This window comes from Castor canadensis, chromosome 5 (assembly GCF_047511655.1).
Source record: "Castor canadensis chromosome 5, mCasCan1.hap1v2, whole genome shotgun sequence".
NCBI classification, from domain to species: Eukaryota; Metazoa; Chordata; class Mammalia; order Rodentia; family Castoridae; genus Castor; species Castor canadensis.
Window position 1 is genome coordinate 399,982 of NC_133390.1, and position 14,214 is coordinate 414,195.

Here is a 14,214-nt window from a genome sequence, read left to right on the forward strand (position 1 = left end):
GTTGAATTATCATGTTGGAGTCCCTCCATAATGGAGAAAAAAGCAATTAGGGAAATATATGCAAATAGTGCATATTCAAACTAACTAGATTGTTTCAGATTTATATGTAGCTATGTAACCCTAAAGAAGGAAATATGAACATAAACTCAGCATAGTGGTTACTTGGGAGCAAGGGAGGGTACTGGTCACAGCCATGATTTCTCAGAAGGATGGAAGCGCATGGGTGTATGAGTTATTGTTTAATCTGGGCATTTTTGTGTTATGTATGTTGTAAAGGGATTAAGATAGCAGCTTTGATAATAGCAACAGTGTCAAAAGGAACACAGTTGAGAGTATCTCTTCCAGATCAAACCATTGTCCATTCCTCAGAAGTAACAGTTGCTTGTAGAAACTTCTTGTTCTTTTTTTTTGTGGTTGTCAGTAGAGCATATTCCTTACATAATCTAAACATTTCTTTACTCCACCTGATAGGAGCTGGAGGCCCAACCATTGTAACATGTCAGGCTCTTCTTGTTATTATCAGTGGCAGTGTGGCATGTCATGAGTGTGTACCATAAACGACCTTGGTCCCCTGTTGACAGACTTTCACATAGCTCTCTCTGCAGTTATGACAATGCTGCTGTGACTCCCTCATACTGACATTTCACATGCCTGCACACTTGCATGTTATTAGAAGATGCATTTCGGTCAGTGGTGTTTGCTGGGTCAAGGAATCTGTGTATCTTAAATTTGCCAAATTGTCTTTCAGAGATTGTTCAGAGTCAGCTTTTAAACTCAGTAGTTTCAATACTCACCACCTGTTTGTTTCTCAGTTTAAGGACTGTTGCTGGAAAGAACCTAAACAGATTGCCAGATGCCACATTTCCCCATGGACTGTTTGAATTTTTCCCCTGGCATGAGCCTTGAACATACCCATTAATGATATATGTTGGCATGTCCTCCAGGTGGAGGGAAGCTGTTGCAGCCCGGAAGAAACTCAGGCGCCAGATGCGGGCCTTCCCTGCAGCACCCTGCTGTGTGAACGTGAATGATAGGTTGCGGGCACTGGCACCCAGTGCAGAGTGCCCCATTGCTGAGGAGAACCTGGCCAAGGGCCTCCTGGACCTGGGCCATGCAGGGAAAGTAGGCATCTCCTGCACCAGGTCAGTGCTCATCTGTGTCTCCTCAGGGCTCCCTGCCTGACTTGGTTTCACCAAGAGTTAGACAGTATATTTGTGGGGGAAGATGGGTGGAGTTGGAAAGTGAGGGCAGGGGCAGGACTGTGTTTTACTCTTTTGTTTTTTGGCATTACTGTGGTTTGGACTCAAGGTCTTGTGCATGCTAGTCAAGTGCTCTACCACTTGAGCCATGCCCCTCAGCTCTAGGACTGCCTTTTGAAGGTTGTCTTTTCCATGGTCATGGATATATGATTTGCTCCACCTCTGGGAAACGGGGCTCTGATTTCACATGACTTTTCCCATATTGGAAGACTTAGGTCTTGGTGGTAGACTCTGACTTAGAATCACCTGTTCTTCTTCTGGTCTTCCCAGTTTAAGTACATGCCATGTCCATCCTTATTGGTGAAGCCAGAGGTCCACCCCAACCCTCTGCTTTCAGATACTCTGCTTCTGCTGTGCTTTCTTCCCTCCCCATCTTCTGTCTCCTGTGTCACTTGTCAATGTCTCCCTCAGTGAGGTCCTTCCTGTTGGTCCTCCTATTCTCCCTGAACATGTCTAGTTTTGGGGACCCAAATTGTCTAGACATGGACATGATGAGCTTGGCCTTTCTTCTTCAGGCTCGTTGTCAGTGGGCCCCCTTTGTGAGGGGCTTTCAAGGCCACCCTGCCTCCCAGTGGGCAGGCCCTGGGGAAGCAACGTGGCCACAGGAGGTACACCATGCAGGGGTCGTGTTTTTCTTCCTCCTGGTAGTCAAGGATGTTTTCTTTGAGCATCATCTCCATGGGTTTCATCTGACCTATCAGATCTCATGTTTATCTCTGCGTCTGTAAATGGGGGTGATAGTCTAGCTGTTACAGGACATGCTGTGAGCTCAGGGGTTGGGGCACTTTTTCTGAGCTATGGTTGCTATAGCACATGGCATAGACTCCTGGAGCCTGGAGTCACAACTTACTGTCTTTAACTGCCCCCCCACTACCTGTAGTCCCCTTTTCTACCATCACCCCCAGCTTTCTTAGCCCATCCCCGCCCTATTATACCTTCTTCCCCATCCCTAGTGACCTCTCTCCATTTGTCACACTGACAACTTCCCTGATTTGCATCAGCAGCCAGGTTCTTCTTTCCATTGTTCCAGATTCTATCCACTTCCCAGACAGCCTCTGAACCTATTCTTCCCCAGGCTGCCCTTCCTGCTCATAGGATGCCATTCTGTTAGATCATAAGTTATAAGAGGGTCACGTCACACATACACTTCTATAGACTATCCTCAGAATGTACGTAGGGCCTGATCAGTTTTCTCCATTTTTGCCAGTACTTCTCCCTGGATTGTGGCTGTAGTAGCCAGTGTCCTCCATCTCGAGGGCAGAGGTCTTCTGACACCCCATCTGGTTGCAACATGTTCCCATGCTATGCCCCAAGTCTTTACACACATAGACAAACCCCCACTTCTTGGCTGCCCCTCATTGCTCTCCCAAACATGCCAGGCCTGGTGTACATGTGGTCATCCCCATCCCCTGCCACCACTAGAAATCTTTATGTTGGCTGCCCTATTTCCTTAGGCATTTGGTCACATTTCACCCTGCCATAGTTGCCCACAACACTGACATGTCCTGCAACCCATACCAGCCAGTACAGAAGCTGTTCTTTTTCATGAGAGCATGTTCTAGAAGGGCAGGGCTTTTGTCTCTATTGCTCAATCTCCCATGGCCAGCACACAGTGGATAGTTAATAGATATTTGTGAAATGAAGGGGTTCTCTGATCTGTTTGCCAGAAAATGTTTTCTCAGTCTTCTATGTATTTCCCACCAGGAGACACCAGCTAATTGCTTTTCACTCAGAAACATCAGTCAATATGATCAAGCCCCTATAGGCCTAGTGTCACTCTCCCTTTCTTTGTAGGCTGAGGCGGCTCAGAAACAAGACGGCTCACCAGATGAAGGTTCAGCACTTTCACCATCAGCTGCTCAGGTCTGTCAGCCCTGCCATGTGTACTGCTCCTGCTTGGGAGCTCACACACTGGCTCACCCACAGTGGTCTGTCTCTTCCAGCACGGCTGCGTGGGCACCTCTTGACCTGCCATCCTTTGTGGCTGAGCACCTCCCTTTGAGGCGGGAGCGTGTATTTTGGAAACTGGTGCTGGTGTTGCCTGATGGAGAAGAGCAGTTCCCAGGCACTCCTGGAAGGTCAGAGAGGGTTTCCATCCTCAGGGTGTGAATGCTGGTTTAGAGTGGCTCCCTTGAGAACCTGGGGCAGGTGGAACCATGGGTCTGGGTGAGGATGTTCCTCTCGTATGTGCTGGGAACCCTGAAGCATAGGTTTATGTTTTAGTGCTTAAACTTGCGGTCTGTTTTGCTCATGATGTAAAATTAGCACTTCAGAGAAGAAGGGCTTCTTTTGGTGCGGAGGGGCAGTACTGGGGTTGAACTCAGGGCCTCATGCTTGCTAGGCAGGCACTCTTCCATTGAGCCACACCCCCAGCCCTTTTTTGCTTTGAGATAGGGTCTCACTTTATGTCTTGGCCAACCTGGATTGTGATCCTCCTATTTGTGCTTCCTGCATGGCTGGATGACAGGTGTGCAATCACTGCACCCAGCTGTTGGTTGAGATGGGTCTCTTGAACTTTTTTGTCTGGGCTGGCCTTAAACCTCAATCCTCCTATTCTTTGCCTCCCAAGTACCTAGGATATAGGTGTGAGCCACCACACCTAGCAAGAAGTTTTGTTCCCTTGCACTACTGGAGATCAAACTGAGGCTCTTGTGCATGCTAGTCAAGCCCTGTACCACTGAGCTACATCCACAACCCTAAAGTTTATAGTTTACATTGAATTATCTTAACTTTTATTCCATATACTTACCAATAGTCTTAGTCCAAAAGTATTGAAAAGTTGGGTGTTATTTAAAACTATGCTAAGGCATTCCAATTAGTCTACTTCATTTTAGACTCCAGACTCTTGGGGAAGGTAAGTTTTTCTTTGCTATCTGTAGTACCTTTTTTCCCCCTTAGGGAAAGACTTTTGGGATTTCAAAAAAAAAAAAAAAAGACATGGCATTACTTCCTGTAACTAAATAGCTTTCAGAAATCATAATTTTAAAGCAATTGAAGTTACTTTTTTAATAGCTTTACTGAAATGAAATCCATGTACCTTAAGTTTCACCCATTTTAAGTGTAATTTTAGTGATTCACAGGTTATAGTCATAAGTTATATTCACGGGTTTTCACATCATTGCCAGTCTCTTAATTCTAAAATACTTTTTCCAAGCTGGGCTCCCGTGGCTCACTCCTATAATCCTAGCTGCTTGGGAGGCTGAGATCAGGAGGATTGTGGTTAGAGGCCAGCCTAGACAAATAATTTGTGAGACTCCATCTCCAAAATAACCACAGCAAAATGTATTGGAGATAGGCTTAAGCAGTAGAGTGTTTGCTTTGCAGGCACGAAGCCCTAAATTCTAACCCCAGTTCCACCAAAAAAAGTAAATGAGTAAAATACTTTTCCTCCTAAACAGAAGCCCCATTTCCATCAGCAGTTCCTGGCAACTACTAATCTGCTTCCTGTTTCTATGATTTGCTAAGCCAGACATGTTATATAAATGGGATCATGTTTTCTGGGCTCATCCATGTTGAAGCATGTATGAATGCACCATATTTTATTTATCTGTTTATTGATAGGCATTTGGGTTATCTCATTATTTTAGCTCGTTTCCATGGTTTGGCTATTATAAGGCTGCTAGGAGCAATCATATATAAGAATTTGTGTAGACCTATGTTTATAATCTTCTTAGATACCTAGGAATGGAATCACTAGATTGTGTGATAACTCTATGTATGTCTTTGAGTAACTGTTAAACTGTTTCCACAGTGGCTGCACTGTTTTATATGTCTGCCAGTGATGTAGGAGGGCTCCAGGTTCTCAGAACACATTACTTCTGAAGCATTTAATATTGGGATATATGCAGGTTAAGGAAAATGAAAGAGGAAGTGATGAGGTTCTTCTCATAGGACAGCTGAACAATGAAGAGAGTTGTGGCATTTTACAAGTATTTAAATGATAACTCACATATTTATTGTTATTTTGTTGTTATTATTTATGACATGGTGTTGCTGTGTAGCCCAGGCTGGCTTTGAACTCTCCATCCTCCTGCCTTAGCCTCAATGCTGGGATTGCAGGGGTACAGCACCATGCCCAGCTTGGTGGTACCAGCTTTTTAAAATTTTTTTTCTCATTTGTTTAATCTGCACTTCTCTTTTTTTGTGGCACTGGGGTTTGAACTCAGGGCCTCGCCTTGGGGAGAGGTTTTTTTTTTTTTTTCGTCTTTTCTTTTTTGGTGCTGGGATCGAACCCAGGGCTTCACGCATGCTAGGCAAGCGCTGTACCACCGAGCTCTTTTAAGACCAAATCTAGTCATCAGATCCTCCAAGAAGTCTTCCTTGTTTTCCCAAAGCTGAGTCAGGTGTTCTCTCTTTTTTTTTTTGGAACTGGGGATTGAACTCAGGGCCTAATGCATGAGAGGCAAACACTAAACCACTGAGCTATATCCCCAGCCCCAGGTGTTCTCTTTGATACTACTTTGTATCATTCATATCATTTTCTTTTTTTTTAAATTAGCATATAATAGTTGTTACAGGAGATATATTGTAATATTTACCTATGTGCTTACAATGTATTTAGGTTAGATTTACTCCCTCCATCTTTCTCCCTTCTCATCACTTCTCCCCTTCTTAGAACACTTTTTTCAGATTATTGTTGTACTGGGTGTACATTGTGATATTTACCAAAGTTCTTACAATATATCATAGTTGAATTCATCCCCTCCATTCTCATTTATCCCCTCCCCAAACAATTTCAACAGGTTTCATTATTTTTTGCTGGGGGGGGGGGTCAGTTCTGGGGTTTGAATGCAGGGCTTCACACTTGCTAGGCAGGCACTCCACTGCTTGAGCCACTCTGCCAGCCCTGAGGATTCCTCCTTGTAGTGATTCATTTCTTAAAACCACCCCTCTATCTTTTTTTTTTTTTTTTTTTTTATGGGAATGGGGTTTGAACTCAGGGCTTTGCACTTGTGAAGTAGGAACTCCACTGCTTGAGCCACACCTCCAGTCCATTTTGCTCTGGTTATTTTGGAGATAGGGTCTTACAAACTATTTACCTAGGCTGGCCTCAAACTGAGAAGTAGCTAGGATTATAGGTGTGAGCCACTTGCACCAGGCTAAACAGCTATCTTTTGATATGCTAAAAAGTTCATTAGGAAATGTATGTCACTTAGGAATTCTTGAAGTCTCAGGCATGAGGAATTTGATTCTGTAAAATAAGTATTTTAAAGTCCAGGGAGATTTTTTTGTAACTAGGATTGCAGGTGCGAGCTGCCAGCACCCAGCTTTGAAAATCTTTATAGTTCAAATTTAGAATTAGATGCTTCAGGTGCTATTTTCTTTTATCTACAGAATTCTAGCAAATTGGCTGAAGGTCAAGTTCATGGGTGATGATGCCTTGGTAGATGACACATGTAGTAATGCTGGTGAGATGCAGACACTTAGAATTTCCAACGTGCTCAGCAGCAAAGGAGATCAGACAATTTCTGTCAATGTGTGTATAAAGGTGAGTGACAGTCACTTCATTTATTTACCTCCCTGACGGCATTATTTTCACTTACTCTTGAATAACACTGGAATTATATAAATACTATTTATTCTCTAAAATGGTTTTGAAAGACCATAAGAGGCTCAGAAGCAAGTGTCATGTTTGTCCTTTCTTGTATCTTCTTACTTTTTTGGTGGTACTGGGGTTTGAACTCAGTGCCTCACACTTGCTAGGCAGGTGCTTTTACCATTTGAGCCACACTACCACCCCTTTCTTTCATCTTGATGACATCCTCTAGACACTTATTTGGTATAAGGCTCCAGGTTGGACTCCAATAGAGCAGCAATGTGTTAGTTTTCTGTTACTGTAATAAATACCTGAATGATTAACTTATGAAAAGGTTTACCTTTTTTCTCACAGTTTTCACATTTCAGTCTACAACTGGTTGACCTCCTTGTTTTTGGGCCTGTTGTGAGGCAGCACATGGCTGCAAGCAAGTGTCAGAGCAAAACTTCTCACCTTATGACTAGGGAATGGAAGAGAAGAGGGCTGGGATCCTACAGTCCCTTTGAAGGGCATACTTCTGATGACCTAAAGTCTCTGCTAGGCCACATCTCTCTAATGTTCCTCCCAATAGTGCCAAATTGGGGATCAAGCCTTTAACACATGGGCCTTTGGCTGACATTCAAGTTCCAAACAACAGCAAGCAGTGAGCCTTGACCACAGACCTCTTTGAGAACTTGTTGCAAACCCAGAACCATCCTGAGAAATGAATGTGTGCACTTCTGATCTGAGGTGTATCCCCCCCCCATACCCCGCCTAGGGAGTGAATGCAGAGTCTGCATACTAGTCAAACACTGTACCACTGATCTATGTCCCCAGCCTCACCTCACCTGTGATGTTGTGCACATAATTCAGAAGCCCTGAACTCACAGTTTCACAAAATGTATTAACTGTTAAATCTCATATGATTTGCTGATGTCTTTGTTAAAATACTAAAATAGCTTCCTGACACATTAGGTTTTACCAAAGGACTAACTGGTGTTTAATCCTATGCATTTTTTTACCATATCATGTCCAGGCTAGTGAATAGGTTCAGTGTAGTTTTTGTTTTACATTCAAATTGGCCCCAGTTTTTTGTTTTGTATTTTTGGTTTTTTGGTGGGACTGGGGGCTTAGAACACAGGGCTTCATGCTTGCAACACAAGCTCTCTACTGCTTGAGCCACACTGTCTGTCCTGGTCCTAGTTTTTTATTAAAAACTCTAATTTTTGTTCTTTGTAGGTGTTCATATAGTACTGAGCTTAATTGCTCTCTGGGAAGTTTTATGAGAATTTATTTTCCTCATTAGGTTGAAACCTGCATTAATGGATTCTACGTCTCATCATATGCGTTCATAAATGAAAACAGTATGTCCATTTTTATTTACTTGGGCAAGTTCGTTAGTGTCTCTCTGCCACTTTGGCATACACTTACAGGTATTCTTTTCTCTGTTTCATTCTGAAAAATTAAATTGCCCAAGACTGTGCAGCTACTGTGTGGTGGCTATGCTCATTAGACCCTTGAGGATGAGATGAGTTTGTGGAAACAGAGCACTTAGAACAGTGTCTGGCAGGTATCAGGAGCTTACTAAGTGTTGCCATTAGCAGTGACAATGATACTTTTTCTTGGTTTAGTCCCTTGTCTGATAGTGTATGTCTTCTAGTTGCTTCTGAAGGAAGGATGCACAGGAAAATTTTCTGAATCCTTTCCTTTCTGAAAATGCACTTATTTTATCTTCTCATATGTTTCCTAGTTTAGCTAATTTTGTACAATTATAAAGGGAACATTATTTTCCTCCCAGTTTTGCTCCACTGTCACCTAAGCATCCACTGTTGCTGTTGAGATGTCTGAGATGATTCTTGCTCTTTCCTCTGATGCTTCATTTTGTTTCTCTGTCTGAAAATTGTCTTTGATACAGCTGGTGCCAGACTTAACTTGATGTGAGGTCTTACTGGGGCCACATACTGGAAACTTTTTCTTTGTGTACCTGGGCCTCATACTTGCTAGGCATATGCACTTTAAAAATTTTATTTTGAGACAGGGTCTAGCTAAGTTGCCCAGGCTGGTCTCAAACTCACAATCTTCCTGCCTCCGCCCTGAGTAGTTGCGATTACATGTATGCACCACCATGCCTGACTTGGAGAACTCCTGTTTCACTTCTGTGACAGTTTTATATCTTTATGACACCTGCTTTCCTTCTCTTTTTTCTCTTGAGACCCTACTAGACAGACGTTGGTCCTCATCAGTTGGTCCTCTGAGCTTCATAGTCTTTCTATCCTATTTACTATCTAGTCTCTTTATACTGCATTCTGGAAGACTTCCTTGTTATAACATTTATTACTGGATTTATCATTTTCTCTCTTTGAGAAAGGTAGGGCTTTTGGATCTCAGTGTCTGTATGTTCTTAGTGCCATCTGTTTCCTCTGGGTCTCTTTTATGTTGGAGGCTCTTCTCAGATACTTTCCCTGAGGCTGCCTGACCATACCTGTTTTTATACTTGTTCAACGTTCATTGCTAAGATTACTATAATTTGGTTGAACACCATTCTAGTGGAGGCTAAATAATCTGTTGACCAGACTGTTTCTTACTAATTCATGGTCTTACTGATGGAGGATCATCTAGCTGTGTACTTGGAAATCTGTACAAAAAGCAGTGAACATCTGGTGCATGGAGTACTTTGGCTGCTCTTGCTCTGGGACAGACTGTTTACTGCTGGCTCATCCCCGGGTGCTGTTGCAGGTGGTCCATGGCACCTTCAGTGATGGTGCCCTGGATGCTGTGGAGAACCAGAAGGACCTCTTGGGAGCCAGTGGGCTCATGCTGCTACTCCCTCCCCAAGTGAAGAGTGAGGACCTGGCAGAAGAGGACGTGTATAGGCTGTCAGCTTTGCTGCAGCTCAAGCAGCTCCTGCAGGCCAAACCTTTCCAACCTGCCCTTCCACTGGTGGTTCTTGTTCCCAGCTCTAGAGGGGATGCCGTCGGAAAAGAAGTGGAGAATGGTTTGTAAAGGAAGTTTCATTTATGAACCAGCCTTGTTATGAAATGGGTGGAGCTGTGGGTCTGAGGAAGGGAAAGGCAGGCAGTGCAGTGTTGGGAACCCTTGGAACCAAAGCCCCACTGTTGCCTATCTGCTATGGTGTGGGGCAGGGTGGGATCAGCACTGGAGGCCTCAGATGTGCCAGTGAGTGTAATCACATGTGACTTCCTCTGCTTCTCTTAAAGATCTGATGCTGCAGGATTTGGTTTCAGCCAAGCTGATTTCAGATTACACTGTTATTGAGATCCCTGATTCTATTAATGATTTACAAGGCACGATGAAGGTAAGAATTCATTATTGTTAAAGGTCCAACAAAATATTTTAGTTTTTCCCCTTCTGATCTATCTTGAATTTTGTATAGATTGCTCCTTTCAATTTTAATTTTGTGTTTTATACAGATACTTTCTAAAGGTAGAAACAAAATAATAAAAGATAAAATTTTCCCATAGTTCTATCAGCAACAAATTGTTCATGTTAAATTTTTAATTTTGTTTTTATGAATTTACAATAACTATCTTACAACTGAATGCCAGATTTATTTAAATTAATTTTATATGGTGGTATCCTTATAATGTGTAAAGAATACTGAGATTTCCTTAAAAGAAAAGTTTGTGTTGACAGTTACATTTAGGGAAAGAGATGGCAGGAGAAGTAATAGGGCCTGGGGTGCTCAGTGGTAGAGCACTTTCGCATTATGTCTGAGGCCCTGGGTTCTATTCCCATATAAAAACAGTAACTACAGGAAGAGAGATAACTGCAGGCTGTGAGGCATTCCTCATACAGTGAAGCCCCTAGTCCTGGAATGGGAAGATTGGCTCTGTTTCTTAGGATGGTAAGGAAGGTTGTTTTCCTGAGGTCCTGGGCCACTCCACAGGGGATTATGCAGGGCCATTCCTGACTTGGCTGGGACTCTTGGGCCCCTATCTGGTACCCCTCCAGGTGTGTATAGGGTTCTAGAAAGCCAAACACAACTACAGAGGGGGTTTGTGCCTCTCTTTCTGCTGTGACTGAGAGCCTAATGCTTTGGTGGCACCTGTCCCCAGCAGCCATGGGAAGAGTTCCAAGCCCTTTTAGAAAACTACTTTTGAAAATCAGCGTAAGCCAGGCACCAGTGGCTCGTGCGTGTAATCCTAGCTACTCAGGAGGCAGAGATCAGGAGGATCACGGTTCAAAGCCAGCCGGGCAAATAGTTCGAGAACCCCTATTTTTAAAAACCCATTACAGGGAGGGGGTGGGGGCGGGGGGAGAAATGACCCAAGCATTGTATGCACATATGAATAATAAAACAATAAAAAAAAAAGACATTTCCTCAACTATTAAAAAAAAAAACAAAAACCCGTTACAAAATGGGCTGGTAGAGTGGCTCAAGGTATAGGTCCCAGTTCAAGCCCCAGTACCACAAAGAAAAAAAAAAAAAAAAAAATCAGTGTGAATCATTTGACCACATCTCTCCTGTCTTTGTTCCTTAGGTTTCTTGGGCAGTACAGTGGCTGGTCTCCCACTGCCCCAATGCCCTTGACCTTTGCTGTCAGACCCTTATTCAGTACGTGGAAGATGGGGTTGGCCGTGAGTTTAGTGGCCGGTTTTTCCATGACAGAAGAGAGAGGCGCCTGGGCCTCCTGTCTTCCCAGGAGCCCAGTGCCATTGTTGAGCTCTTCAATAGTGTGCTGCAGTTCCTGGCCTCCGTGGTGTCCTCTGAGCAGCTGTGTGACCTGTCCTGGCCTATCACCGAGTTTGCTGAGGCAGGGGGCAGTCAGCTGCTTCCTCACCTGCACTGGAACTCCCCAGAGCACCTGGCCTGGCTAAAGCAGGCTGTGCTTGGGTTCCAGCTTCCAGAGATGGACCTTCCACCCCAAGGGGGTATGTGCTGAGAAAGGAGAAAGGAGTGGAGGGCTGGCCATAGCCAGCTGGGGAATGAGCTGCTCTTCTCTCAGCAGCTGTGGGTCTGCTAAATTCACATCTGAGAACAGACTTCTCAACTATACAGTCACTCTCTCCTACAGAAATAAAGAGTGTTAAGAACATTTTTAGCTAGGCTCGGTGGTGGGTGCCTGTAATACCAGCTCTAGGGAGATAGGGAGGAGGATCACACATTTGAGGACAGTCTGGGATAGCTATTGAGACCCTCTCTCAGAAAACCAAGGGAAAAAAATTAATGTACATTTTCACCTGTTCTTTGGTCAAACCCATAACCAATGAGGTGCTTTCTTTCTCTTTAGCGCCCTGGCTTCCCATGTGCTCCATGATCATTCAGTACGCCTCTCAGATCCCCAGCTCACGCCAGACACAGCCTGTCCTCCAGTCCCAAGTGGAGAGCCTGCTTCACAAAACGTATTGTAGGTGGAAGAGCAAGAGCCCCTCCCTGGGCCAGGAGGCAGGGCCCTCAGTTGCCCAAGTTCCATGGGATGATATCATCTCCTTGTGCATCAATCACAAGTTGAGGGACTGGACACCCCCCCGGCTTCCTCTCACATCAGGTAGTTGAAACTTGGTTCTGGGAAACCATGTCCTTGTAAGACTTCTCTGGTCCACTTTTAGCAACAAGAGGTTCCTTTTTGCTTGGATTCCATGCTTCCTTTCCTTAGAACTTCCCTCTGAGGCCAGTGAGTTGTAGGTGACTTGTGAATATTGGGGAGAGATAAGAAGAGCCTGGATTCCCCTCCTTGAATGGGCCTTCCACACTGGCTGTCAGAGAGTATGCTGTGGTTCTGAGTCATTCCTGGCCCTGCCATGGTTTGGATGTAAGCCTGCCTAGATGGTGAGCAACCTGCAGATACTTGGGCATATCCAGCTCAAGCATGGAAGTCACATTAGTCAGAAGGCTTGTCCTTAGATCAGTTAGTTTAAGCAGATGTCAAGTGGCCAACTGTTGCTCTTTTGATGTTTTTTATCTATTTTTATATTGTTTTCTCAGAGGCACTGAGTGAAGATGGTCAGATATGTGTATATTTTTTTAAACATCATTTGAAGAAATATGATGTTCCTTTGTCGTGGGAACAAGCCAGAGTGCAGACCCAGAAGGAGCTACAGCTGAGTCAGGGACGGTGAGGTTCATGTTTAGTGTGTGTTTCTGTTACTGTACTAAGCCATGTTTTCATCCAAAAGTAAGGACTGGAGTTGCCATTTTTCCTTTTTTTTTTTTTTCGGTGCTGGGGACCAAACTCAGGATCTTGCACTTGCCAGGCAAGCACTCTTCCACTGAGCTAAATCCCCAACCCCCAAAAGTAAGGACTGGAAATTAACATCTGGTACATTTAATCCAGCCCCTGGTGGGCCAATTTTTGACAAACCCCCAAGGCACAGATCATTCATTTCACATGGTAGAAACTGTTTAATAAAAGTTAAGGATGTCTCCCTTCATTTATCAAATGGGGTTGACTCTGAAGTCATAGCCAGCTGGGGGAAAGCAGACAGAAGCTAGCATCGTATTTCACTTACAAACTAAGTGATGTTTTAGCACACACGATCTTGTAAAACCTAAAAAATTTCCAAGTAGGTTTTCTCCCAGGATAAATAGTAGAAATCTGTTGTAATTTACAATAGAAAAGCAAGTGGTCATTTCAGTAGACATTAAAGTGCATTTCTTTTTGATGGGACTGGGGTTTGAACCTAGGGCTTTGTGCTTGCAAAGCAGATGCTCTATTGCTAGTATTACAGGTGTAAGCCGCTGGTGCAAAATGCATTTTTAAAAATATTTATTCCTGATAAAATTTATTGTCAAGTTTGGGTAGAAAAAATGTTTTTAATTTGATAAGGCTACCTACCATAAAGCTACCAAAAAAGAAAGAAAGAAAGAAAGAAAACATGCTTCTTGATGAAACATTAGAGACACCTGAAACCAGAACCAGACTTTGTTGCCTCTGTTGTCACTACTATTGCCTGTTGTCCTGGAAGTCCTGACCATTGCAAGGACATGGGTAGGTATATATATATATATATATATCAAAAGGAAGACTGTCATTTCCAGACAGTACAACTGTCAGTTCAGCAAAGAAACTGGGTAATAACCTACAACCTATAAAAAAGTTTTCACAACATAAACCCATAACGTATGGGCATGAGTGGACAAGGAGAGTTCTAAGCCCCTGTCAAGGGAGTGCTTGGGGTCCTCAATATGCAAAAGAAGCTGACTAAATGAGGTGCAGGCTAGCTTTGTCAATAGGAAGATAACACAGCAGGAAATACATCAGTTCTCAAACCATAAAAACTCAGGGCATTTCTAATGAAAAACCTAGTAGGATTTTCCCTCTGATATTGACAAATTGATTCTAAAATTCATCAGCATAAGAAAATGTGCAATAATTGCCAAGAAAATTTTGAATGCCGCAGAAAGTCCACCTGGTCTGATGTCAAAAACATACTAAAGCTATAGCACTTAAAGCCATGTGGGTATACTGAACAGATGAA

General features: G+C 43.5%; 1 protein-coding gene and 1 long non-coding RNA gene across 5 annotated transcripts in view; one reads left to right on the forward strand and one right to left on the reverse strand.

Annotated features, from left to right (window-relative positions):
- Mcm3ap (minichromosome maintenance complex component 3 associated protein) overlaps nt 1-14,214 on the forward strand; it is a 42,298-nt gene that overhangs the window by 22,086 nt on the left and 5,998 nt on the right. Inside the window, exons 18-26 of the mRNA XM_020178662.2 lie at nt 945-1,142; nt 3,054-3,122; nt 3,203-3,337; nt 6,594-6,747; nt 9,511-9,769; nt 9,993-10,090; nt 11,277-11,667; nt 12,027-12,284; nt 12,722-12,851. Coding sequence (XP_020034251.2) covers nt 945-1,142; nt 3,054-3,122; nt 3,203-3,337; nt 6,594-6,747; nt 9,511-9,769; nt 9,993-10,090; nt 11,277-11,667; nt 12,027-12,284; nt 12,722-12,851 — 1,692 coding nt within the window. The remainder of the gene's footprint in view (nt 1-944; nt 1,143-3,053; nt 3,123-3,202; nt 3,338-6,593; nt 6,748-9,510; nt 9,770-9,992; nt 10,091-11,276; nt 11,668-12,026; nt 12,285-12,721; nt 12,852-14,214) is intronic.
- The window catches only part of LOC141423168 (uncharacterized), a 47,338-nt gene that overhangs the window by 16,153 nt on the left and 16,971 nt on the right, over nt 1-14,214 (reverse strand). The window lies entirely within an intron of this gene.